General features: G+C 52.0%; 1 protein-coding gene across 1 annotated transcript in view; it reads left to right on the top strand.

Moving 5' to 3' along the window:
* Positions 1-481: 481 nt before the first annotated feature.
* Positions 482-25,939, top strand: part of LOC147736656 (glutathione S-transferase P 1-like) — a 113,106-nt gene continuing 87,648 nt past the window's right edge. The window contains exons 1-2 of the mRNA XM_086953412.1: positions 482-971; positions 3,241-3,276. Of these exons, the coding sequence (XP_086809538.1) occupies position 971; positions 3,241-3,276 (37 nt within the window). The 5' untranslated portion in view covers positions 482-970. The remainder of the gene's footprint in view (positions 972-3,240; positions 3,277-25,939) is intronic.

The raw sequence follows: 25,939 nt of genomic DNA, 5'->3' as shown, positions 1-25,939 counted from the left end.
CGTGAGTAAATGGGTGGACTGGTGATCTAAGTGATGTAAGGGGCAATCCCTCGAAATGGTGAGCACTGATTGGTTAGGGCCACAATGCAATTTGGCTCTTCAGGTGGGCAGGGCAGCTTAGGGCTGTCACTGCTGCCTGCCCTTGGATCGCCCATGAGTTGACCCACTGTGAATGCATACTTCTTATGCAAATAAACCTGACGCAATGTTTTCTCCAACAAACAATGTGCCTTGTGTGTTCTTTATTATGGGATTGCTGCATTGCGGGAGGGGTGTGTTGCGGATATTGGCACTATGGGCCCTGCCTGCGGCAGCTGCTTCATAAAACTTTTGACCTTTAGCAGGCACTTCCCTACCTGCCTCGGACCCGCCCTCCTGGTCACTCCCTCTGGTCACTCCCTCTCTGGCTGAGAGCCCGGACTGCCTTTCTACTTTCTGTCCTCCATGGTCTGATCCTGACTCAGCAACACAGGTCAGATAAAAGGGGGAGCTGAAGAGGCATCAGTGTGCACCTGGATACCTGCAACAGAGGAGGCAGACTCCAGCAGAGGAGTCAGACACCAGCAGAGGGAGGCAGACACCAGCAGAGGGAGGCAGACACTATCTGTGGGCAGCAGACACCAGCAGAGGGAGGCAGACACCAGCAGAGGAGGCAGACACCAGCAGAGGGAGGCAGACACCAGCAGAGGAGGCAGACACCAGCAGAGGGAGGCAGACACTATCTGTGAGCAGCAGACACCAGCAGAGGGAGGCAGACACCAGCAGAGGAGGCAGACTCCAGAAGAGGGAGGCAGACACCAGCAGAGGAGGCAGACACCAGCAGAGGGAGGCAGACACTATCTGTGGGCAGCAGACACCAGCAGAGGGAGGCAGACACCAGCAGAGGGAGGCAGACACCAGCAGAGGGAGGCAGACACCAGCAGAGGAGGCAGCCAGCAGCTCAGAGGCTCATCGTCAGGAGAAAGCACTCAGTGAGTTTGTCTTCAGTTCACACAGTTGCAGCAAGACTGTCCTGTGCACACACACGGAGCTGCGAATACCTACACTGATGCAAGAGCGCTTACATGTGCACACCCGCAGCAGGACTTCCCTGCGCACACTGACAGCAAGGTGCGCCAAATATGTGGGTGCACGCCCACAGACCTTTGAGTAGATTTGCTGTTCGTCTCTCAAGTGCTACCCAGACAAGTTAAACTGATTGGCACACCATGGTTCACCTGCACACACCTGGTGCTTGGTACTCGAGGGCTTGTCTGATCCCACCTGTAGCCTGGCACTCACGTCCAACTGCTTTTCATTCTAGGGCTCACTTCGACACAACTGCACATGTGTTCTGCTTGTCACTCCTGTGCTCACCTGGACACATCTGTGCAACTTGGCACGCCAGTGCTCACCTGGACACACCTGTGCTACTTGGCACGCCAGTGCTCACCTGGACACACCTGTGCTACTTGGCACGCCAGTGCTCACCTGGACACACCTGTGCTACTTGGCACGCCAGTGCTCACCTGGACACACCTGTGCTGCTTGGCACTCCAGGGCTCACCTGGACACACCTGTGCTACTTTGCACTCCAGGGCTCACCTGGACTCACCTGTGCTGCTTGGCACTCCAGGGCTCACCTGAACACACCTGTACTACTTGGCACTCCAGGGCTCACCTGGACACACCTGTGCTACTTGGCATCCCAGGTTCACCTGAACAAACGTGCTACTTAGCACTCCAGGGTGCACCTGGGCACACCTGGGCTGGTTAGCACTCCCAGCCTTACCTGGACACACCTGTGCTGCTTATTATCCCAGGCTCACATGAACACGTGTGTTGCTTAGCACTCCACGGTTCATCAATAAATGCAACTTAAAAAAAGAAAGGGAGGACTTGGTAGAGGAGTGCATGGGGGTGAAGCAATACAGCAGGTTGGGGAGAAGCAACACATGGGAGAGTTCATTGGGGCAAAGGAAGAAATACACGGGTGCAAGAAAGCAAAGTGGAGCATGGCGGGGGAAGTACATAGATGAGACATAGCAACGGGTGGTGGAAGAGAAGCACATGGGCAAGGAAGAGCAATGTGTGAGGGGAGAAAAGAACACAGGGGAGACAGCTGTAAAACACATTTACTCTCATGGAGTGTGTAAACAAATTTTTAAAAAATGTGTCCTCAAAAGTGAGCTGAAAGAGCATCATAGCCAATGAAACAAAGGGATAGTAAAGAGGCTGTGGAGGGACAGACACAAGGTGGACAGGTTGAAAACAGCACTGTCATCCAAAAGAAAGCAAGAAAATGCGAGCGACAAGAACAGAAGCCAACAGAAAGCAATTGGTGGGTTTTAAGGCCAGGGCCAGCATTTATGAGGCCCATTTGGCACTTTTGCGCCACCGGAACGTCACTATTTTCACGTTATGGTGGCGCACTGTGCCAAGGCATATTTAGAAGGCCACATCAAGTCACTTTACGTGGCTCTCCATGGCCTTATAAATGTGTGCCGCTTTCACGCACAAAACTGCTTGAAAGGGGCATGCAATGTGTGTTGCTGGGGGCGTCACGACGCGACATCCATGGCTCTTTGACACTGCCCTAGATTTACGAGAAATTGTAACTCTGAGGAAGCGCCTAAACAGGCATAAGGGAGGCAGAACAAGGAGAAATATATTGTTTCCCCTTGTTTTCCCTTTTTTTATATGTCCTGCAGGTGTGCACAAATAGAAAGAGTAAAAAGCCTCTTTTGGTTGTTTTTGTGCCGGAAGGTGTCCATTCCGGCACAAAAGTAATCATCCCTGCAAAGCAGGCCCCTTGCACCATGGCGCAAAGGTTCCTGCTTTGGTGCACGGCAGCCCACTGTGCGCTGGCGCAAGGGAAAAGGACAGGGATGTCCTGTGACTAATAGATACAGCGCATTCATGCCCTCTTCTTTTTCCGTAGGATCAACCTAAGACTTAAACCAGGGAAGTTATGGGGCCACAGAGGAGAAAACTTGCAGCGGGGAGAGCCTGACACAAGAGCGACAACTGCCCCTCCTTACATTTTAAAACACCACCACTACTCGCACCTGGACTACATTCTCGCACAGACAATAACTGTGGTTACTCGCACATACACTGTGTGCTCTTGTACACCGACTCAGGTTTGAACCCTCGCATGATGCACCCTCACATCTTCCTGCACATACTCCACCACAGCCACACTCTGCCACCCTCCCTCCTTCCTATATGTTGTGTAACTCGTTCTCTCTCTTCTTGCAGTGGCGCAGTACACCATCACCTACTTCCCGGTGCAAGGTAAGTGCACCCTCTGACACTTTATTTTTAATTGTTTAGACCGTTGTGTAAATGAAGCAGTGGGTGAAGCAGGAATGGTAAGACGCGGATCCCTCCAGCCCCCCCCCCCCACCCCCACACACCCCTGGTATGCTAATTTAATTTTAATTTGTAAGGCGCAACAGCTACCCAAAAAGGGTTTCCTGGAGCCAACCTAAAAGGAACTGAAAGTAAGGGAGAAATTATTGGTTAAACAGCGAGAGAGTTCCATAATTAAGGGCGCAAATAGGCGAACGATCGACCGCCCATGCGTGACAGTCTAATTCTTGGAACAGAAAATGTCACCTGAGTGGCGGAGCGAAGGGGGCGTGGAGGCAGGTAAAGGCGAACCAGAGCCTCAGGTATAGGGGAGCCACTCCAGCTTTGATTGTAAACATATAGCTCAGGGCTTTGAACTTGATTCGGATCTCTACCCTGAGCCGGTGAAGGCCACGCATAGGGCCAGAGATAGAGGCAGAGATAGAGAGAGCTCTGGGAACCTGACAGGTCAGTCTGGCGGCGGAGTTCTGAACCACCTGCAGCTTGCGTAACACATCCCCCTCCCCCGGAGACCAACTCCTGCACGGTGTGTGCAATCTCGTACACAGACCCTCTTACAGGGTCATCACACAGGCATGTCTCGTGTTACCACATTAAACCCCACAGGTGGTGCTGGGATGTGGTTTCTTGTTGGGGGGGCGGTGGCTGGGTTGGGGTCGTATGGCAGACACCATGTCTTTCACGCTAAGGCTCACAGGAGTCCTGGGGGTTGTTGAGGGTTGTCCACATGTAATGTGCATTACAACATAAAAGCGCACAGAGGACACAGAAGCGCTATTTGGGGTGTTCCCCTAATGTCTCGTGCATGACCACGTTAAGAGTTTTACAGGAAGTTCATCAAAAGGGGCGGAGCTGCAATGCTGTCCTGTTCATCCCCAGTGCATGCTGGGAGACATAGTAATAGGAAGTCTTTATTCCCAGAGAGCGTGGGTGCTTGAAATGCCAGCTCAGTGCTTGGAAGCCCCTGACACGTGTTTCGCACACATCAAGGTCCATTACTGAGGGGGGGTGGACACTGATATACCACAAAGAAACTCAGTATTGCTCACAGTTGTCATGTGTCACCACTGAAGCCCCGGCCACGAGAGGGAGTTGCACACACATCTTGTAAGTTAGTGGTGTTGCACGCAGGTCACAAGTACTGACACACAAAGACCCAGTACTGTGGAATGTTGCATGCTGGTCACATGCACTAACCCACAAAGACCCAGTATTGTGGAATGTTGCATGCTGGTCACATCTGCTAACACATAAGGACCTAGTACTGTGGTATGTTGCACTCTGGTCACATGTACTAACACATAAAGACCCAGTACTGCGGAATGTTGCACGCTGATCACATGTACTAATACATAAAGACCCAGTACTGCGGGATGTTGCACGCTGGTCACATGTACTAACACATTAAGACCCAGTACTGTGGGATTTTGCACGCTGGTCGCATGTACTAACACATAAAGACCCAGTACTGCGGAATGTTGCATGCTGGTCACATGTACTAATACATAAAGACCCAGTACTGCGAAATGTTGCGCGCTGTTCACATGTACTAACACATTAAGACCCAGTACTGTGGGATGTTGCACACAGGTGACATGTACTAACACATAAAGACCCAGAACTGTGGGGTGTTGCACGCAGGTCACATGTACTAACACATAAAGACCCAGTACTGCGGAATGTTGCACGCTGATCACATGTACTAACACATAAAGACCCAGTACTGCGGGATGTTGCACGCTGGTCACATGTACTAACACATTAAGACCCAGTACTGTGGGATTTTGCACGCTGGTCGCATGTACTAACACATAAAGACCCAGTACTGCGGAATGTTGCATGCTGGTCACATGTACTAATACATAAAGACCCAGTACTGCGAAATGTTGCGCGCTGTTCACATGTACTAACACATTAAGACCCAGTACTGCGGAATGTTGCATGCTGGTCACATGTACTAATACATAAAGACCCAGTACTGCGAAATGTTGCGCGCTGTTCACATGTACTAACACACAAAGACCCAGTACAGCTGGATGTTGCATGCTGGTCACATGTACTATCACATAAAGACCCAGTACTGTGGGATGTTGCACTCTGGTCACATGTACTGACACACAAAGACCCAGTACAGCTGGATGTTGCATGCTGGTCACATGTACTATCACATAAAGACCCAGTACTGCGGAATGTTGCATGCTGGTCACATGTACTAATACATAAAGACCCAGTACTGTGGGATGTTGCACTCTGTTCACATGTACTGACACACAAAGACCCAGTACAGCTGGATGTTGCATGCTGGTCACATGTACTATCACATAAAGACCCAGTACTGTGGGATGTTGCACTCTGGTCACATGTACTGACACACAAAGACCCAGTACAGCTGGATGTTGCATGCTGGTCACATGTACTATCACATAAAGACCCAGTACTGCGGAATGTTGCATGCTGGTCACATGTACTAATACATAAAGACCCAGTACTGCGAAATGTTGCGCGCTGTTCACATGTACTAACACACAAAGACCCAGTACAGCTGGATGTTGCATGCTGGTCACATGTACTATCACATAAAGACCCAGTACTGTGGGATGTTGCACTCTGGTCACATGTACTGACACACAAAGACCCAGTACAGCTGGATGTTGCATGCTGGTCACATGTACTATCACATAAAGACCCAGTACTGTGGGATGTTGCACTCTGGTCACATGTACTGACACACAAAGACCCAGTACAGCTGGATGTTGCATGCTGGTCACATGTACTATCACATAAAGACCCAGTACTGTGGGATGTTGCACGCTGGTCACATGTACTATCACATAAAGACCCAGTACTGTGGGATGTTGCATGCTGGGTGCATGTACTAACACATAAAGACCCAGTACAGCTGGATGTTGCATGCTGGTCACATGTACTAACATACAAAGACCCAGTACAGCTGGATGTTGCATGCTGGTCACATGTACTATCACATAAAGACCCAGTACTGTGGGATGTTGCACGCTGGTCACATGTACTATCACATAAAGACCCAGTACTGTGGGATGTTGCACTCTGGTCACATGTACTAACACATAAAGACCCAGGACAGCTGGATGTTGCATGCTGGTCACATGTACTAACACAAAAAGACCCAGTACAGCTGGATGTTGCATGCTGGTCACATGTACTAACACATAAAGACCCAGTACTGTGGGATGTTGCACTCTGTTCACATGTACTATCACATAAAGATCCAGTACTGTGGGATGTTGCATGCTGTTCACATGTACTTACACATAAAGATGCAGCACCTTGAGGTGTTGCACAAGGTCATGTAGCATCATAAAAAGCCCCAGTACCTAGAGGTGTTGCACGGAGGATACATGCACTAGTACATAAACTCCCTGCACTGAAGGGATATGCACACAGGTCACATGTACTAACACATAAAGGTGTAGGACCTAGGGTATTACATTCAGATCCTTTGTATTCACACAGAGGGTGCTTTGAGGGTAGTGCACACTGAATCCTTGTATTAATATAGAGGGTGAACTGGGCCGGTGCACACAGCTTCCTTGCATTAACACATCGAGGGCCATGCTATAAAGAATGGGGATAACACCATAGCCGTTTAGCGGTAGGAAACTGCAGCTAAAGTGGCGATAAGGCTCTTGATAATATGCCCTTGAGAATTCCCACAGAAGCCCAGCTTTGAAGTCCTTCACACCAGAACCTGGGCTTGGATTGGAATTCTCAAGGGCATATTATCAAGACCCTTATCGCTGCTATAGCGGCGATAATGTTATCGCTGTTTTTGATATTATGGCCCAGAGTGCTTTGAGTGGTGGACACTGAATCCTTGTATTATCACAGAGGGTGGTTCTGTGTAATGCACACTGATTCCTTGTATCCACACATAGAAGGTGATCTGAAGTGGTGAACATTGATTTGTTGTATTCTCACACATGTGGTGATTTGGTGCACACTGATCCCTTGTATTAACACAGAGGGTGCTCCAAGTGGTTCACTGTTATTCCTTGTATTAACACAGAGTGTGATTCTCTGTAGTGGACACGGATCCCTTAAATTAACACAGAGGGTGCTTTGAGTGGTGCACACTGATCCCTTGTATTAACACAGAGGGTGTGTTGAGTGGTGCACACTGATCCCTTGTATTAACACAGGGTGTGCTTTGAGTGGTGCACACTGATCCCTTGTATTAACACAGAGGGTGCTTTGAGTGGTGCACACTGATCCTTTGTATTCAAACAGAGGGTGCTCCAAGTGGTTCACACTGATCCCTTGTATTAACACAGAGGGTGCATTGAGTGGTGCACACTGATCACTTGTATTAACACAGAGGGTGCATTGAGTATTCACTTTGATTCCTTGTATTAACCCAGAGGGTGCTTTGAGTGGTGCACACTGATCCCTTGTATTAACACAGAGGGTGCTTTGAGTGGTGCACACTGATCCCTTGTAGTAACACAGAGGGTGTGTTGAGTGGTGCACACTGATCCCTTGTATTAACACAGGGTGTGCTTTGAGTGGTGCACACTGATCCCTTGTATTAACACAGAGGGTGCTTTGAGTGGTGCACACTGATCCCTTGTATTAACACAGAGAGTGCTTTGAGTGGTGCACACTGATCCCTTGTATTAACACAGAGGGTGCTTTGAGTGGTTCAATTTGATCCTTTGTATTAACGCAGAGGGTGCTTTGAGTGGTGCACACTGATCCCTTGTATTAACACAGAGGGTGCTTTGAGTGGTGCACACTGATCCCTTGTATTAACACAGAGGGTGTTTTGAGTGGTGCACACTGATCCCTTGTATTAACACAGAGAGTGCTTTGAGTGGTTCAATTTGATCCTTTGTATTAACGCAGAGGGTGCTTTGAGTGGTGCACACTGATCCCTTGTATTAACACAGAGGCTGCGTTGAATGGTGCACACTGATCTTTTGTATTAACACAGAGGGTATGCTGAGGTTGTGCACACTAGTCCCTAATTACCATGCAACGCCTCACTAGTGCTTTTCGAGGCGCTAGGCTGACATTAGTGCTTTTCGAGGCGCTAGGTTGACAAGTGTCAGAAGTTTGGGTTTTATAAAGTGGCTTCTGATTGGACCGGCTCTGCCAGCTGTGTGGGGTGCAGCAGGTCAGTGGCACCGGGTACTGCCCACGGGGGGCTCCTGTCTGACTGCTTCCACACCGAGGCAGGGGGAGCTGACAGCTTTGGCTGATGAATCTAGACCCCCTGCAATCAGGGGGAGGGGGCATAAGTGCTTTATATGTCACGAAATCCTGGTATAAAAAGCTGCCGTGGACTGCCTTATCACTCTAATCACCTCTCAGAAGCAACGGCCATATCTGCTGAGTGGAGCAGAGGGCAGGGAAGGAGGGGGGGGAGGTAAGGGGAGGGGGAGAGGTCCCTCCTCCGAGACACGAGCCACACCCAGAGACACGTGATCCTCGCCGACCCTCCGCCCTCTCGTGCCCTCGCTCACATGCACCCACCTCATGTGCCATTCTGGCTTCAAGGCGCTAAAACAAATGACACATCTGTCTGCGTTCCATCACTGTGCGCGCAGGTGTAAAGATTCTTCCTCTACAAAGTTTCTGAAGTTCTCTACACAACTCCGAGGCTCGACAACTGTACAAAAGTTGCTGAATTGCGCAATAGTTTGGTTTACACTATAACGCCCCCCCCCCCCTTAGAGGGTTAGTTCTACCGTAAATACAAGGGGGCGTGTTGGAAACGGGACCCTGGCTGGCCAAGACTCGCGTCGAGGTCAGTCAGGGATCACCATTCCCAAGGTCAGGGCAAGGGAGTTACACGCCAAGATAACCCCCTCTCGCCCTCTAGGTAACGTGGCGCGAGCAGTCAAGGCTAAACTTGGAGGCGATGTAAGTTAAGTATTTGCGCACGCACCCCAGCAACAACACCCAAGGCCCACCACAAAGGAACACTCCACACAAGGTTATATAAAAATAGCCTTTGTATTATAATAAATATACATCAGATAAAACACACATCTTGTTACACTGTGCCAACAGGCACGGGCGGAATTTACAAGGGATATTTGTACAGGACAGGGCCACTTGGACCACTGTCAAGGGTATCAGCACTTTTAGAAGCAATACTTTCAGTAATAGCCAGTGTAGCACACAATATAAAAGTAGAGCATACAACCAGTGATCACTGGTAACAGGACCTCACTAGCACCACCTGTACTAGGGAGAAAACAACCACCTACATGTCACAAATACCTATAGGGGTGCAAGGATAAAACACATGATGTATTAACATTCAGAGGTGTACAAACAGTTACAATTGCGCCAAACTCACCAGTCACCACCTGTGACTGTCCCGGTGTCCCAATGTCAGGGCCTAAACGTGGCAGTTGCCCACAAAGTGCTGGGCAACTGGAGCAGGGAAAGTTAGGGCAACGTTGGAGCCTCTCTGGGCTCAAAAACCACCACTGTGGCTCTGCTGAGTCTCACTGGACTCTCAGAAGAAATGGCGCCCTGAGCCTCTCTCAGGCTCTTCACTTTGAATGGGCACGCAAGCCTCTCTGGGCTTGCAACGCAAAAGGGCTGGAGCCTCTCTGGGCTCCAAAAACGAGGAAATGGCACCCTCAGAGCCTCTCTGGGCTCTTGACAAGAACAATGAACTGGCCCTCCTGAGCCTCTCTCAGGCTCTCAGACAAGGGGGGCACTCGAGCCTCTCTCAGGGCTCGCAAAGTACAAAATTGCCCCCAGAGCCTCTCTGGACTCTTAAACAAATAAGGGCACTGCTGAGCCTCTCAGGGCTCCAGCAACAAAGGTGCAGCCTCGCTGGGCTGTGGGGTCCCTCTCTGGGGACCCAGGAACACTTGGCGCGCCTAGAGCCTCTCTCAGGGCTCTAGGCACAAATGTGGGGCGTTGGAGTCCCTCACGGGGGACTCTGCACTTCGCGGAACTGCCCCCAGACTGGTGGAGCCTCTCGGGGCTCAAGCGACAATGAAATGCCCCCGGTGGTCGCGCTACAGAGAGGGGGCGGGGCGGACACCGGCAATGTGTCCCGACGCCCCCCTCTCCTCTCCGCAAGCGCCTGCACTCACCGGGTTCTGGCGGCCGCTCCTCGGGTCTCCCGGCTCCTTCTCCCGGGGCTCTCTCTCCACTCGGGGAGCCTCGGCAGGCTGCTTCTCGGCTCCGCTGCGGGGGCGGGACTTCCGGGTTGACTCTCCCGGGCCGTGCTGCGATTGGCCCGCCGACCCAGCACTTCCGGGTCGCGGTAGGCAGCGCGGCGGCAGCACACTCCTGGGCTGCGGCGGTGATCCGAGGACAATGCCGGGTGGGCACCGGCCTCCAATTCAATTAAGAAGCGAGGTGGCACTCGCTAGGGCGGACAATGCCGGGTGGGCACCGGCCTCTGCAGACAAAGCGCTCCCAGCGCTAGAGGGGTGACCACAGCGCTCCCAAGCGCTGCAAGCAAAAATAAAGCGCTCCTAAGCGCTAAACAGCAATCAAAAGCGCTCCCAGGCGCTAGGGGCCAACAAGCCCAGCAAAAGTCCTTTCAAGGGGCAGGGGGGCAAGGCTGGGCCCAGAGCCAGCACACTGGGTCTCCAGGCAGGGAGACTCCCCAAGTGGCGGTCCTCTGGCCCAGCAGCAGCAACAGCCCCCTCTGGCAGGATCCAAAGGTAGAACATTTTCAGTGGGGACACAGCCCCTTCTTATACTGACAAATCCTTTGTTTAAGGGTGCAGGGTGGGGGGAAAACCAGTCGCAGCTGGTTCTGGAGCACTCTTGATGGCCCAACCACCCATTTCTTTCACTGGGGAGGATAGGGTCGTTAGACACACCACAGGGGGGCGGAGCCAGCATTGTGTGGGGAAAACCCAGCCCATCCAGGACACAGGTACACTCCTCCCACACATCACTCATGCTAATCTCCCACTCACCACCGGGCAGTCCCATCCAGACTTCCTGGAGCCTGGCATGCCAGCCAGCTCCAGCCAATCACGCTCCAGCACCCTCACTGCACACATATCTCAATGTCCAGAAGTAGCACTTCCCTTCTAGACACAAACATGCAGCAGACACCATCTTGCAGCCTTCACTCTCACGAGTTTACACATACTAAACTCGAGCCTGTACTCCCCACGCATCAGGAACTACTAGGGACACACACATTCCCCATGCATTCCTATGGGAGGGCAGGCCAGCCATACTACACGCACGCACTTTCACTCTGGGACTCAGGGGAAAGTGCGCAGAGACCCAAAAATCACTAACACAGGGTCACACATAAGGCAAAAAGTCTAGGGGTGAACCTGCCCTAAGGGCCAAGTCCAACAGGGCGTCACAGCTGCTCTGCGGGGAAAGGTTTGCAAAGTTTACACAACTCTGCGGTGGGAGGTTTTTATATGACCCTCTCGTCCCCTCCCTCCAATAACAGGCATGTGTGCCCTCAGCGTCCCCTCAAGGTCCGTCACTGACCCAGAGATATGGGGAGGATGAAGAGCACAAGGGCCCTTGGGGGCGGGGCTTAGTTACAGAAGCAGCAGAGGGAGGGGCAGAAGCAACAGAGGGAGGGGCAGAAGCAGCAGAGGGAGGGGCAGAAGCAGCAGAGGGAGGGGCAGAAGCAGCAGAGGGAGGGGCAGAAGCAACAGAGGGAGGGAGCAGAAGCAGCAGAGGGAGGGGAAGAAGCAGCAGAGGGAGGGGCAGAAGCAAGCAACAGAGGGAGGGGGCAGAATCAACAGAGGGAGGGGCAGAAGCAACAGAGGGAGGGGAAGAAGCAGCAGAGGGAGGGGCAGAAGCAGCAGAGGGAGGGGCAGAAGCAACAGAGGGAGGGAGCAGAAGCAGCAGAGGGAGGAGAAGAAGCAGCAGAGGGAGGGGAAGAAGCAGCAGAGGGAGGGGAAGAAGCAGCAGAGGGAGGGGCAGAAGCAACAGAGGGAGGGAGCAGAAGCAGCAGAGGGAGGGGAAGAAGCAACAGAGGGAGGGGCAGAAGCAGCAGAGGGAGGGGCAGAAGCAACAGAGGGAGGGGCAGAAGCAGCAGAGGGAGGGGCAGAAGCAACAGAGGGAGGGGCAGAAGCAGCAGAGGGAGGGGAAAAAGCAACAGAGGGAGGGAGCAGAAGCAGCAGAGGGAGGGGCAGAAGCAGCAGAGGGAGGGGAAGAAGCAGCAGAGGGAGGGGCAGAAGCAGCAGAGGGAGGGGAAGAAGCAGCAGAGGGAGGGGAAGAAGCAGCAGAGGGAGGGGAAGAAGCAACAGAGGGAGGGAGCAGAAGCAGCAGAGGGAGGGGCAGAAGGGGCAGAAGCAGCAGAGGGAGGGGCAGAAGCAACAGAGGGAGGGGAAGAAGCAACAGAGGGAGGGGCAGAAGCAGCAGAGGGAGGGGCAGAAGCAACAGAGGGAGGGGCAGAAGCAGCAGAGGGAGGGGCAGAAGCAACAGAGGGAGGGGCAGAAGCAGCAGAGGGAGGGGCAGAAGCAGCAGAGGGAGGGGAAGAAGCAGCAGAGGGAGGGGCAGAAGCAGCAGAGGGAGGGGAAGAAGCAGCAGAGGGAGGGGAAGAAGCAACAGAGGGAGGGAGCAGAAGCAGCAGAGGGAGGGGCAGAAGCAGCAGAGGGAGGGAAAGAAGCAGCAGAGGGAGGGGAAGAAGCAGCAGAGGGAGGGGCAGAAGCAGCAGAGGGAGGGGAAGAAGCAGCAGAGGGAGGGGAAGAAGCAACAGAGGGAGGGAGCAGAAGCAGCAGAGGGAGGGGCAGAAGGGGCAGAAGCAGCAGAGGGAGGGGCAGAAGCAACAGAGGGAGGGAGCAGAAGCAGCAGAGGGGGGGCAGAAGCAGCAGAGGGAGGGGCAGAAGGGGCAGAAGCAGCAGAGGGAGGGGCAGAAGCAACAGAGGGAGGGGCAGAAGCAACAGAGGGAGGGGCAGAAGCAGCAGAGGGAGGGGCAGAAGCAGCAGAGGGAGGGGCAGAAGCAGCAGAGGGAGGGGCAGAAGCAGCAGAGGGAGGGGCAGAAGCAACAGAGGGAGGGGAAGAAGCAACAGAGGGAGGGAGCAGAAGCAACAGAGGGAGGGGCAGAAGCAGCAGAGGGAGGGGCAGAAGCAGCAGAGGGAGGGGAAGAAGCAGCAGAGGGAGGGGAAGAAGCAGCAGAGGGAGGGGCAGAAGCAACAGAGGGAGGGAGCAGAAGCAGCAGAGGGAGGGGCAGAAGCAGCAGAGGGAGGGGAAGAAGCAGCAGAGGGAGGGGAAGAAGCAGCAGAGGGAGGGGCAGAAGCAACAGAGGGAGGGAGCAGAAGCAGCAGAGGGAGGGGCAGAAGCAGCAGAGGGAGGGGCAGAAGCAGCAGAGGGAGGGGAAGAAGCAGCAGAGGGAGGGGCAGAAGCAACAGAGGGAGGGAGCAGAAGCAGCAGAGGGAGGGGCAGAAGCAGCAGAGGGAGGGGAAGAAGCAGCAGAGGGAGGGGCAGAAGCAGCAGAGGGAGGGGAAGAAGCAGCAGAGGGAGGGGAAGAAGCAACAGAGGGAGGGAGCAGAAGCAGGAGAGGGAGGGGCAGAAGGGGCAGAAGCAGCAGAGGGAGGGGCAGAAGCAACAGAGGGAGGGAGCAGAAGCAGCAGAGGGAGGGGCAGAAGCAGCAGAGGGAGGGGCAGAAGCAACAGAGGGAGGGGCAGAAGCAGCAGAGGGAGGGGCAACAGAGGGAGGGAGCAGAAGCAGCAGAGGGAGGGGCAGAAGCAGCAGAGGGAGGGGCAGAAGCAACAGAGGGAGGGGCAGAAGCAGCAGAGGGAGGGGCAGAAGCAACAGAGGGAGGGGCAGAAGCAGCAGAGGGAGGGGCAGAAGCAGCAGAGGGAGGGGCAGAAGCAGCAGAGGGAGGGGCAGAAGCAACAGAGGGAGGGGCAGAAGCAGCACAGGGAGGGGCAGAAGCAACAGAGGGAGGGAGCAGAAGCAGCAGAGGGAGGGGCAGAAGCAACAGAGGGAGGGGCAGAAGCAGCAGAGGGAGGGGCAGAAGCAACAGAGGGAGGGGCAGAAGCAGCAGAGGGAGGAAGCAGAAGCAACAGAGGGAGGGACAGAAGCAGCAGAGGGAGGGGAAGAAGCAGCAGAGGGAGGGGAAGAAGCAGCAGAGGGAGGGGCAGAAGCAGCAGAGGGAGGGGAAGAAGCAGCAGAGGGAGGGGAAGAAGCAACAGAGGGAGGGAGCAGAAGCAGCAGAGGGAGGGGCAGAAGGGGCAGAAGCAGCAGAGGGAGGGGCAGAAGCAACAGAGGGAGGGAGCAGAAGCAGCAGAGGGAGGGGCAGAAGCAGCAGAGGGAGGGGCAGAAGCAGCAGAGGGAGGGGCAGAAGCAACAGAGGGAGGGGCAGAAGCAGCAGAGGGAGGGGCAGAAGCAGCAGAGGGAGGGGCAGAAGCAACAGAGGGAGGGGCAGAAGCAGCAGAGGGAGGGGCAGAAGCAACAGAGGGAGGGGCAGAAGCAGCAGAGGGAGGGGAAGAAGCAACAGAGGGAGGGAGCAGAAGCAGCAGAGGGAGGGGCAGAAGCAGCAGAGGGAGGGGAAGAAGCAGCAGAGGGAGGGGCAGAAGCAGCAGAGGGAGGGGAAGAAGCAGCAGAGGGAGGGGAAGAAGCAACAGAGGGAGGGAGCAGAAGCAGCAGAGGGAGGGGCAGAAGGGGCAGAAGCAGCAGAGGGAGGGGCAGAAGCAACAGAGGGAGGGAGCAGAAGCAGCAGAGGGGGGGCAGAAGCAGCAGAGGGAGGGGCAGAAGGGGCAGAAGCAGCAGAGGGAGGGGCAGAAGCAACAGAGGGAGGGGCAGAAGCAACAGAGGGAGGGGCAGAAGCAGCAGAGGGAGGGGCAGAAGCAGCAGAGGGAGGGGCAGAAGCAGCAGAGGGAGGGGCAGAAGCAGCAGAGGGAGGTGCAGAAGCAACAGAGGGAGGGGAAGAAGCAACAGAGGGAGGGAGCAGAAGCAACAGAGGGAGGGGCAGAAGCAGCAGAGGGAGGGGCAGAAGGGGCAGAAGCAGCAGAGGGAGGGGCAGAAGCAGCAGAGGGAGGGGCAGAAGCAACAGAGGGAGGGGCAGAAGCAATAGAGGGAGGGGCAGAAGCAGCAGAGGGAGGGGCAGAAGGGGCAGAAGCAGCAGAGGGAGGGGCAGAAGCAACAGAGGGAGGGAGCAGAAGCAGCAGAGGGGGGGCAGAAGCAACAGAGGGAGGGGCAGAAGCAGCAGAGGGAGGGGCAGAAGGGGCAGAAGCAGCAGAGGGAGGGGCAGAGGGAGGGAGCAGAAGCAGCAGAGGAGGGGCAGAAGCAGCAGAGGGAGGGGCAGAAGGGGCAGAAGCAGCAGAGGGAGGAGCAGAAGCAGCAGAGGGAGGGGCAGAAGCAACAGAGGGAGGGGCAGAAGCAGCGGAGGGAGGGGCAGAAGCAGCAGAGGGAGGGGCAGAAGCAACAGAGGGAGGGGAAGAAGCAACAGAGGGAGGAAGCAGAAGCAACAGAGGGAGGGGCAGAAGCAGCAGAGGGAGGGGCAGAAGGGGCAGAAGCAGCAGAGGGAGGGGCAGAAGCAGCAGAGGGAGGGGCAGAAGCAACAGAGGGAGGGGCAGAAGCAACAGAGGGAGGGGCAGAAGCAGCAGAGGGAGGGGCAGAAGGGGCAGAAGCAGCAGAGGGAGGGGCAGAAGCAGCAGAGGGAGGGAGCAGAAGCAGCAGAGGGGGGGCAGAAGCAACAGAGGGAGGGGCAGAAGCAGCAGAGGGAGGAAGCAGAAGCAACAGAGGGAGGGGCAGAAGCAACAGAGGGAGGGGCAGAAGCAGCAGAGGGAGGGGCAGAAGCAACAGAGGAGGGGGCAGAAGCAGCAGAGGGAGGGGCAGAATCAACAGAGGGAGGGGCAGAAGGGGCAGAAGCAGCAGGGGGAGGGAGCAGAAGCAGCAGAGGGAGGGGCAGAAGCAACAGAGGGAGGGGCAGAAGCAGCAGAGGGAGGGGCAGAAGGGGCAGAAGCAGCAGAGGGAGGGGCAGAAGCAACAGAGGGAGGGGCAGAAGCAGCAGAGCGAGGGGCAGAAGCAACAGAGGGAGGGAGCAGAAGCAGCAGAGGGAGGGGCAGAAGCAACAGAGAGAGGGGCAGAAGCAGCAGAGGGAGGGGCAGAAGGGGCAGAAGCAGCAGAGGGAGGGGCAGAAGCAACAGAGGGAGGGAGCAGAAGCAGCAGAGGGGGGGCAGAAGCAACAGAGGGAGGGGCAGAAGCAGCAGAGGGAGGGGCAGAAGGGGCAGAAGCAGCAGAGGGAGGGGCAGAAGCAACAGAGGGAGGGAGCAGAAGCAGCAGAGGGAGGGGCAGAAGCAACAGAGGGAGGGGCAGAAGCAGCAGAGGGAGGGGCAGAAGCAACAGAGGGAGGGGAAGAAGCAACAGAGGGAGGAAGCAGAAGCAACAGAGGGAGGGGCAGAAGCAGCAGAGGGAGGGGCAGGAGGGGCAGAAGCAGCAGAGGGAGGGGCAGAAGCAGCAGAGGGAGGGGCAGAAGCAACAGAGGGAGGGGCAGAAGCAGCAGAGGGAGGGGCAGAAGCAACAGAGGGAGGGAGCAGAAGCAACAGAGGGAGGGAGCAGAAGCAACAGAGGGAGGGGCAGAAGCAGCAGAGGGAGGGGCAGAAGCAACAGAGGGAGGGGCAGAAGCAGCAGAGGGAGGGGCAGAAGCAACAGAGGGAGGGGAAGAAGCAACAGAGGGAGGGAGCAGAAGCAACAGAGGGAGGGGCAGAAGCAGCAGAGGGAGGGGCAGAAGGGGCAGAAGCAGCAGAGGGAGGGGCAGAAGCAGCAGAGGGAGGGGCAGAAGCAACAGAGGGAGGGGCAGAAGCAACAGAGGGAGGGGCAGAAGCAGCAGAGGGAGGGGCAGAAGGGGCAGAAGCAGCAGAGGGAGGGGCAGAAGCAACAGAGGGAGGGAGCAGAAGCAGCAGAGGGAGGGGCAGAAGCAACAGAGGGAGGGAGCAGAAGCAACAGAGGGAGGGGCAGAAGCAGCAGAGGGAGGGGCAGAAGCAACAGAGGGAGGGGCAGAAGCAACAGAGGGAGGGGAAGAAGCAACAGAGGGAGGGGCAGAAGCAACAGAGGGAGGGGCAGAAGCAGCAGAGGGAGGGGCAGAAGGGGCAGAAGCAGCAGAGGGAGGGGCAGAAGCAACAGAGGGAGGGAGCAGAAGCAGCAGAGGGAGGGGCAGAAGCAACAGAGGGAGGGGCAGAAGCAGCAGAGGGAGGGGCAGAAGCAGCAGAGGGAGGGGCAGAAGCAACAGAGGGAGGGGAAGAAGCAACAGAGGGAGGGAGCAGAAGCAACAGAGGGAGGGGCAGAAGCAGCAGAGGGAGGGGCAGAAGGGGCAGAAGCAGCAGAGGGAGGGGCAGAAGCAGCAGAGGGAGGGGCAGAAGCAACAGAGGGAGGGGCAGAAGCAGCAGAGGGAGGGGCAGAAGCAACAGAGGGAGGGGCAGAAGCAGCAGAGGGAGGGGCAGAAGCAGCAGAGGGAGGGGCAGAAGCAACAGAGGGAGGGGAAGAAGCAACAGAGGGAGGGAGCAGAAGCAACAGAGGGAGGGGCAGAAGCAGCAGAGGGAGGGGCAGAAGCAACAGAGGGAGGGGCAGAAGCAACAGAGGGAGGGGAAGAAGCAACAGAGGGAGGGAGCAGAAGCAACAGAGGGAGGGGCAGAAGCAGCAGAGGGAGGGGCAGAAGCAACAGAGGGAGGGGAAGAAGCAACAGAGGGAGGGGCAGAAGCAGCAGAGGGAGGGGCAGAAGCAACAGAGGGAGGGGCAGAAGCAACAGAGGGAGGGGCAGAAGCAGCAGAGGGAGGGGCAGAAGCAACAGAGGGAGGGGAAGAAGCAACAGAGGGAGGGGCAGAAGCAAGCAACAGAGGGAGGGGGCAGAATCAACAGAGGGAGGGGCAGAAGCAACAGAGGGAGGGGCAGAAGCAACAGAGGGAGGGTCAGAAGCAACCGAGGGAGGGGCAGAAGCAACAGAGGGAGGGGCAGAAGCAGCAGAGGGAGGGGCAGAAGCAACAGAGGGAGGGGAAGAAGCAACAGAGGGAGGGAGCAGAAGCAATTTACATCACTCAGTGACATCACTCATGACATCACTGATGACACCATCCAGTGAATGTGTGTCTTTCTGAAAAATCAATATGTTTTTTGTAAAAAAAAATGATTGGTTAACTGACTTATTAAGTGTATCTTAGTGAATACATATATTAGCGAGTATTGTTTAAATATTTAAATATATGTATCAGGGTTTCACTTTGTGTATAAGTGGCTGCATGGGTTGGTGACTGACTCACTGTTTGTATGTGTTTTGAAGACAGCGTATGTGCAGAACTATATGGGTGGATGAGTGTGTATATGTGTGTGTTAGTGAGTGAATGCCTGCCTCACTAGTGTCTTTATGAGTAACTACATATGTTTTAATCTAGTATATGTGAGTATTGATGTATATAAGTGAGTATATGTGAGAGTGAGAGATTGAAAAAGTTCCTGTTTAAATAAGTATGTGTTTCTATAAGTGATTGTTTAAGAGAGTAAGTATGTGTAAGTTTCTTTAGAAGTAATGTGCTAGTGTGTGTATAGCTGTATATGCAAATAAAGGGATGTTCAATAGTTTATTTGCATGTGCGAGTATGTGTGTGAGTAACTTTTGGATGACTGTCGGTGTGTAACAGGATGTATATGTGTATAACTACATATGATGAGTGAGTATATGTATGAGTGACTATATAGAACTGTTGCGGAATGAGAGGATGCGTATATAGATGGTGGAATTACTGAATTGGTTGTTGTAACTGGTATGGGTATCTCCATTTTTTTGAAAATGTTAGTTTCTATTTTTGAATATGTGTTTCAAGGGTTACATTACACTGAAAGGAGGTCTGTCAGTCTGTCACAAGGATGGTGTCATCAGTGATGTCATGAGTGATGTCACTGACCATGTCATGAGTGATGTAATATGTGACGTCATCAGCAGTGCATTGCAGGCGCGCAAGTTATAGTGAGTTCAACTAACTATAACATGGGAATTTCAATGGTTTTATGTCAGTAAAATTTCCAGCTAACTATAACTGGTGTGAAACCTATGGTTTTTTCAGTGAATTTAATAGGTTTTTTAAATGCTAATTCCTTACTATAACTGGTGTGAAACCTATGGTTTTTTCAGTGAATTTCATAGGTTTTTTAAATGCTAATTGCTAACTATAACTGGTGTGAAACCTTTGGTTTTTTCAGTGAATTTCAAAGGTTTTTTAATAGCAAATTTCTATAGCTATGAAATGTAATATTTTTTATAATGAATCCTATATTGTATATTTATGTAATACTATTTTTTTTATGTATACTGTTCATGTTTTTTTTTTTTTTGCCCTGGAGCGCTCCCGGTGCGCGTCCCAGTGATCGCACCGGTAAGCGCAGTCTTGTAGCGCGCCCCAGGGCGCATACCGGTGAGCGTCCCGTTAGTGCTTTTGCCGCGAACGAAAACATCATCGTGATGTATCGCGTAGCCGCGTCCGCGTGATACGAACGGCGTGAACGCACTCGGAAAAACTCGAGCGCATACGATCGTGTAACGTAAGTAAGCATCCAACGCGCTTATGTGACGCGCCCCTGGGCGCGCCCGGGGGTGCGTAGCGTAAGCGCGTTGTGTCATGTGACCTAAAAATAACACTTTTTATTGGTTCAGAACAGTTTTGATTTCCAAATGATGAAAGCCCTGGTCATGTGACCTGAAAATAACACTTTTCATTGGTTCAGGACAGGTTTTTTTTCCTAATGATGAAAGCCCCCACCTTTTTTCCTCATTCTCACTTTGTACTTTGAGTGAAGAAGACCTGTTGAAAGACCTCTCTGTACCTTTTTGGACTGAAAAATTGCTTCAGTAGCAGCAGCAGCAGGAGCATCTCAGCCACCACCGCCACCACCACCACCACCAAGAGGACCACCCCAACACCACAGTGGTGGAGATGAAAAAGAGGAGGAGGAGGAGGAGGAGGAGGAGGAGGAGGAGGAGGAGGAGGAGGAGGAGGGGAGGAGGACATTCCTGCCAGAAGATAATACCCCATATAGGCCAAAGCAGCACATTATATGGGAGTTTTTTTCCATCCCAAAGGACCTCAAAAAAGTGAATGCACCAAAAGGTGACTTGCCTAATCTGTGGCACTGAACTTTCAAGGGGGAACCCTAATAAGAAATACTCATTTGGCAATAACACCATGATTCGCCACATGCAGCGCAGGCATCCTAACAACTATGCTGCGGCAGAGGTCCGAGAACTGCCCAGAAACCCTCCCCAATCTTCACCCAGCACCTCCAAAAGAAAGCAACCCACTCCATCGGGACCAGAGACAAGGGAGATGGTCCCAAACATACAACCCCAGTTTGGGCAATACAAAATCACTTGTATATTTTGTGGTAAAACAATCACCTATGGTGAGCAAAGCATAATGCTCATCAATCGTGCTGGTGATAACCACAATTGCCACAAAAAAACATAGTTTTTTCCTGATTTTTTTTTGCTCCAATTGAGCCGTTTACAATTCCCTGTTTTTTGTTTCTCCCCATAAAAATAACAAAAAAATATAAAATTATTCATAAAAGCCAAAAAAAGTACAAAATGTTCAAAAAAACATTAAAAAAATATAAAACAACAAAAAGAAGAAAAAAACTGTTCTTTTTAGAACTACCTCCAATTTATAAAAAAAGGCAACATTTTTTAAAAACTCTGTCATTCTTTTTCCCCCATGGTACGCTCCCCGGTACGCTCCCCGGTACGCGTACCGAGCGCCCCCCCCGTGCAAATCGAAAAAAAAAAAAGTTTTTGCCCCGCAGGGCCCTTTTATGGCCCCCACATCAAGCCTAGGGGATCGGGGGGTCTACTCTGCATCCTTTTGGTCATTTCCCCCTTTGTTTTTGCCACCTCTTGTGTCTCGATCCTACCAAGACACAAGATGGTGGCCACTCCGGACTGTTTGTAATGTTGACAGACACCCGAAAGCCAATCAGCTTTCCGCACGCGAACTCGCGTAGCACGCTGGTACGCGCCCCGGTGCGCGCCCCGGGCGCGCTTATAGATATATATATATTTTTGAACATAGATTACTCAAAATCCACTGGAGCACATATCTTGAGACATAGCAAAGGCACATCGGGCTACCAGTCCCTACAATTTTGCCAAGTTTGGTGGAAATCCATTCTGCCGTTCGGGCTAAAAGTGAGTTCAACCGCCATATGGAAATTAACATGGGGAAAACATGTTTTGGGACTCCCCTTTTATCTCGGCCCCCGCTTGACGAATGCCCCCCAAACTTTCAGGGAAGGAGCGTATCGCCACGAGGCAAATTTGAGGAAAATGTCAGGCAGATTCCTCAACCGGCGCCAAAGTTATTCCCAATAGAATGTTGCGAATTCCCTATGCAAAATAATACTAACTATAACTACCTACTGGCGACCGCCAGTAGGTAATATATATATATAAATATATATATATATATATATATATATATATATATATATATATATATATATATATATATATATATATATATATATATATATATATAAACAAACAGATTTGCCACAGCCCAGCCAGGTTCAAAGCAGCATTTATTCGTCTTGTTAGCAGCACATCAAATGAACTCCTGACGCGTTTCGGTGCCATACCTTAGTCATAGGATTTCAAGCTCCACGAGCACCAGGTGTTTTATGCTAGAAGTCACGTGTTATGCATTAGAAGGCTCAATGTCCCATAATACACTGTTCATGGCAAAACAATGTTCGAAATCCAAGTGGAGTTTTGAATATTGCAAAGAGGTTGCTCATTCATTACAGTCACGTAACTCTGCATATTTTAAAGTGCCAGAGAAGTCTGCGTTCACACAATGCTGCCAAAATGAAATGGAATTCATTGCTGGATTGTCTGTGGCTTACAAAGGTGAGGCGGTTACCTCCCTTGTCTCCCTTTCATTCCTCGAGCTTGGAAGTGTTAGGAAAATCCTTTTCTCCGTCGCGAGGAAAGCGGGTCATGCCCTCCAATTTAAACATTTTCAAAGAGGTTCCTTCGTCGAGGGCCCCCGACCCATGCAGGGCGGCTGTGGCGAACGGGGAAGGAGATCCCGGTAATTCATACAAACAAACAGATTTGCCACAGCCCAGCCAGGTTCAAAGCAGCATTTATTCGTCTTGTTAGCAGCACATCAAATGAACTCCTGACGCGTTTCGGTGCCATACCTTAGTCATAGGATTTCAAGCTCCACGAGCACCAGGTGTTTTATGCTAGAAGTCACGTGTTATGCATTAGAAGGCTCAATGTCCCATAATACACTGTTCATGGCAAAACAATGTTCGAAATCCAAGTGGAGTTTTGAATATTGCAAAGAAGTTGCTCATTCATTACAGTCACGTAACTCTGCATATTTTAAAGTGCCAGAGAAGTCTGCGTTCACACAATGCTGCCAAAATGAAATGGAATTCATTGCTGGATTGTCTGTGGCTTACAAAGGTGAGGCGGTTACCTCCCTTGTCTCCCTTTCATTCCTCGAGCTTGGAAGTGTTAGGAAAATCCTTTTCTCCGTCGCGAGGAAAGCGGGTCATGCCCTCCAATTTAAACATTTTCAAAGAGGTTCCTTCGTCGAGGGCCCCCGACCCATGCAGGGCGGATGTGGCGAACGGGGAAGGAGATCCCGGTAATTCATACAAACAAACAGATTTGCCACAGCCCAGCCAGGTTCAAAGCAGCATTTATTCGTCTTGTTAGCAGCACATCAAATGAACTCCTGACGCGTTTCGGTGCCATACCTTAGTCATAGGATTTCAAGCTCCACGAGCACCAGGTGTTTTATGCTAGAAGTCACGTGTTATGCATTAGAAGGCTCAATGTCCCATAATACACTGTTCATGGCAAAACAATGTTCGAAATCCAAGTGGAGTTTTGAATATTGCAAAGAAGTTGCTCATTCATTACAGTCACGTAACTCTGCATATTTTAAAGTGCCAGAGAAGTCTGCATTCACACAATGCTGCCAAAATGAAATGGAATTCATTGCTGGATTGTCTGTGGCTTACAAAGGTGAGGCGGTTACCTCCCTTGTCTCCCTTTCATTCCTCGAGCTTGGAAGTGTTAGGAAAATCCTTTTCTCCGTCGCGAGGAAAGCGGGTCATGCCCTCCAATTTAAACATTTTCAAAGAGGTTCCTTCGTCGAGGGCCCCCGACCCATGCAGGGCGGCTGTGGCGAACGGGGAAGGAGATCCCGGTAATTCATACAAACAAACAGATTTGCCACAGCCCAGCCAGGTTCAAAGCAGCATTTATTCGTCTTGTTAGCAGCACATCAAATGAACTCCTGACGCGTTTCGGTGCCATACCTTAGTCATAGGATTTCAAGCTCCACGAGCACCAGGTGTTTTATGCTAGAAGTCACGTGTTATGCATTAGAAGGCTCAATGTCCCATAATACACTGTTCATGGCAAAACAATGTTCGAAATCCAAGTGGAGTTTTGAATATTGCAAAGAAGTTGCTCATTCATTACAGTCACGTAACTCTGCATATTTTAAAGTGCCAGAGAAGTCTGCGTTCACACAATGCTGCCAAAATGAAATGGAATTCATTGCTGGATTGTCTGTGGCTTACAAAGGTGAGGCGGTTACCTCCCTTGTCTCCCTTTCATTCCTCGAGCTTGGAAGTGTTAGGAAAATCCTTTTCTCCGTCGCGGGCGCGCTTATAGATATATATATATTTTTGAACATAGATTACTCAAAATCCACTGGAGCACATATCTTGAGACATAGCAAAGGCACATCGGGCTACCAGTCCCTACAATTTTGCCAAGTTTGGTGGAAATCCATTCTGCCGTTCGGGCTAAAAGTGAGTTCAACCGCCATATGGAAATTAACATGGGGAAAACATGTTTTGGGACTCCCCTTTTATCTCGGCCCCCGCTTGACGAATGCCCCCCAAACTTTCAGGGAAGGAGCGTATCGCCACGAGGCAAATTTGAGGAAAATGTCAGGCAGATTCCTCAACCGGCGCCAAAGTTATTCCCAATAGAATGTTGCGAATTCCCTATGCAAAATAATACTAACTATAACTACCTACTGGCGACCGCCAGTAGGTAATATATATATATAAATATATATATATATATATATATATATATATATATATATATATATATATATATATATATATATATATATATATATATAAAATATATATAACATTACCTTCTGATCGCCAGTAGGTAGTTATAGTTAGGACCTTGTTTCTATTGAAAAGACGTTGGCACCGTTTGATGAATCTTTGCGAAATTCTCCCCAAAAAAATTTGGTGGTGATTTGTTAAGTGGGGGCTGAGAAAAAAGGGGGGTGCCAAAAAGTGTTTTCTCCATGTTAATTTCCTTAGGAAATTTTAGCCAAGGCTACAGCCCGAACAGTTGAATAGAATTATACGAAATTTGGCAAAAAGGTAGCTCTTGGTTCAGAAAGCAGCCTTTTTTTTAAATGGTGTAAATCCTTTCAGTATTTGCTGGGAAAATAAAATAATAAGAATAAAAAAATCAATTTCCCATAGGAAACGTTTGCCAAGGCTAGAGCCCCAACTGCTGAACGGAATTACACCACAATTGGCAAAAAGGTACTGCTTGGCTCAGAAAGTGACCTTTTTACAATAGTGTAAATCCGTTCAGTAGTTGTTGAGAAATTGAAAACAAAAAACAAATCTCGATATCTAGGGGCACGGTGGATCTGCGAACCCTCCCGACCAAGAGCTTCATTTTAATTGGCTGCCAACACTCCAAACCAGGAAGTGTTGGCAGCCATCTTGTGACTCGGTAGAACAGAGTCACAAGAAAACAGAAACAAAGGTGAAAAAAAGAAAATGGACAGGGTAGAAACACCCTGACCCCCTAGGCCTGCTCAGGGGGCCCCACAAAGACCCCCAGGTCAAACAAAAGCATTTCAAAAAATACATCTGCCGAATTCGTGCTGGGGTTCCAAATCCGGCCGAGAAAATAAAACGCACTTCGTTGTATTAAAGCCCCCGGGTGGGCCAGGTCCTGGGGGCACTTATAAAAATATGTGGAGGGAGCCCAATCCCCCCACACTGCCCCGAGGACCGCCACACCTGGGGCTAATTTTTAAATGTGTGGGGAGCCTCCAAGGCCCCCCCAAGCCCCGGGGACCGCCACCCCCAGGGTTTTTATTAATTATTTGCGGGGGCACCCCCCCCTCACTGCCTTGGGGACCACCATGCCCAGGGCTTTTCAATGATAATAAATAAATCTTTGGGGGGGCTCAAGCCTCCCCACACGCCCCAGGGACCACCACCTCCCCGGGGCACTAATATGAAAATATGCGAGTCCGTTACAGATCCCCCGAGCCCCGGGGACCACCACCTCCCCGGTGTTGTGAAATAGGTGGGAGGGGGGCCGTGCTGCCCCCCTCCTAGGGCCCTTCATGGCCCTGGGGACCGCCAACCCCCAGGGCCGGCTCCTGCAATGTCCCACCACCGGAACACTGTTGTTTGCTATGGCAGGGCGGGAGCTGTGCGGCTCCCGCCCTGTCATAGCAAACTATGGTTTGGATTTTGTAAGCGAGAGCAGGTTTCCTGCTCCTGCTTACAAAATCCAAACCACATTGTTTTTCCACAAGGGGAGCTGCATGTTAGCAGCTCCCCATGTGGAAAAGCA

Source organism: Lissotriton vulgaris, chromosome 1_2 (assembly GCF_964263255.1).
Source record: "Lissotriton vulgaris chromosome 1_2, aLisVul1.2, whole genome shotgun sequence".
In the NCBI taxonomy this organism is placed as follows: Eukaryota; Metazoa; Chordata; class Amphibia; order Caudata; family Salamandridae; genus Lissotriton; species Lissotriton vulgaris.
Note: the sequence above shows the minus strand (reverse complement) of the source record. Positions and strands in the feature narration are given on the sequence as shown.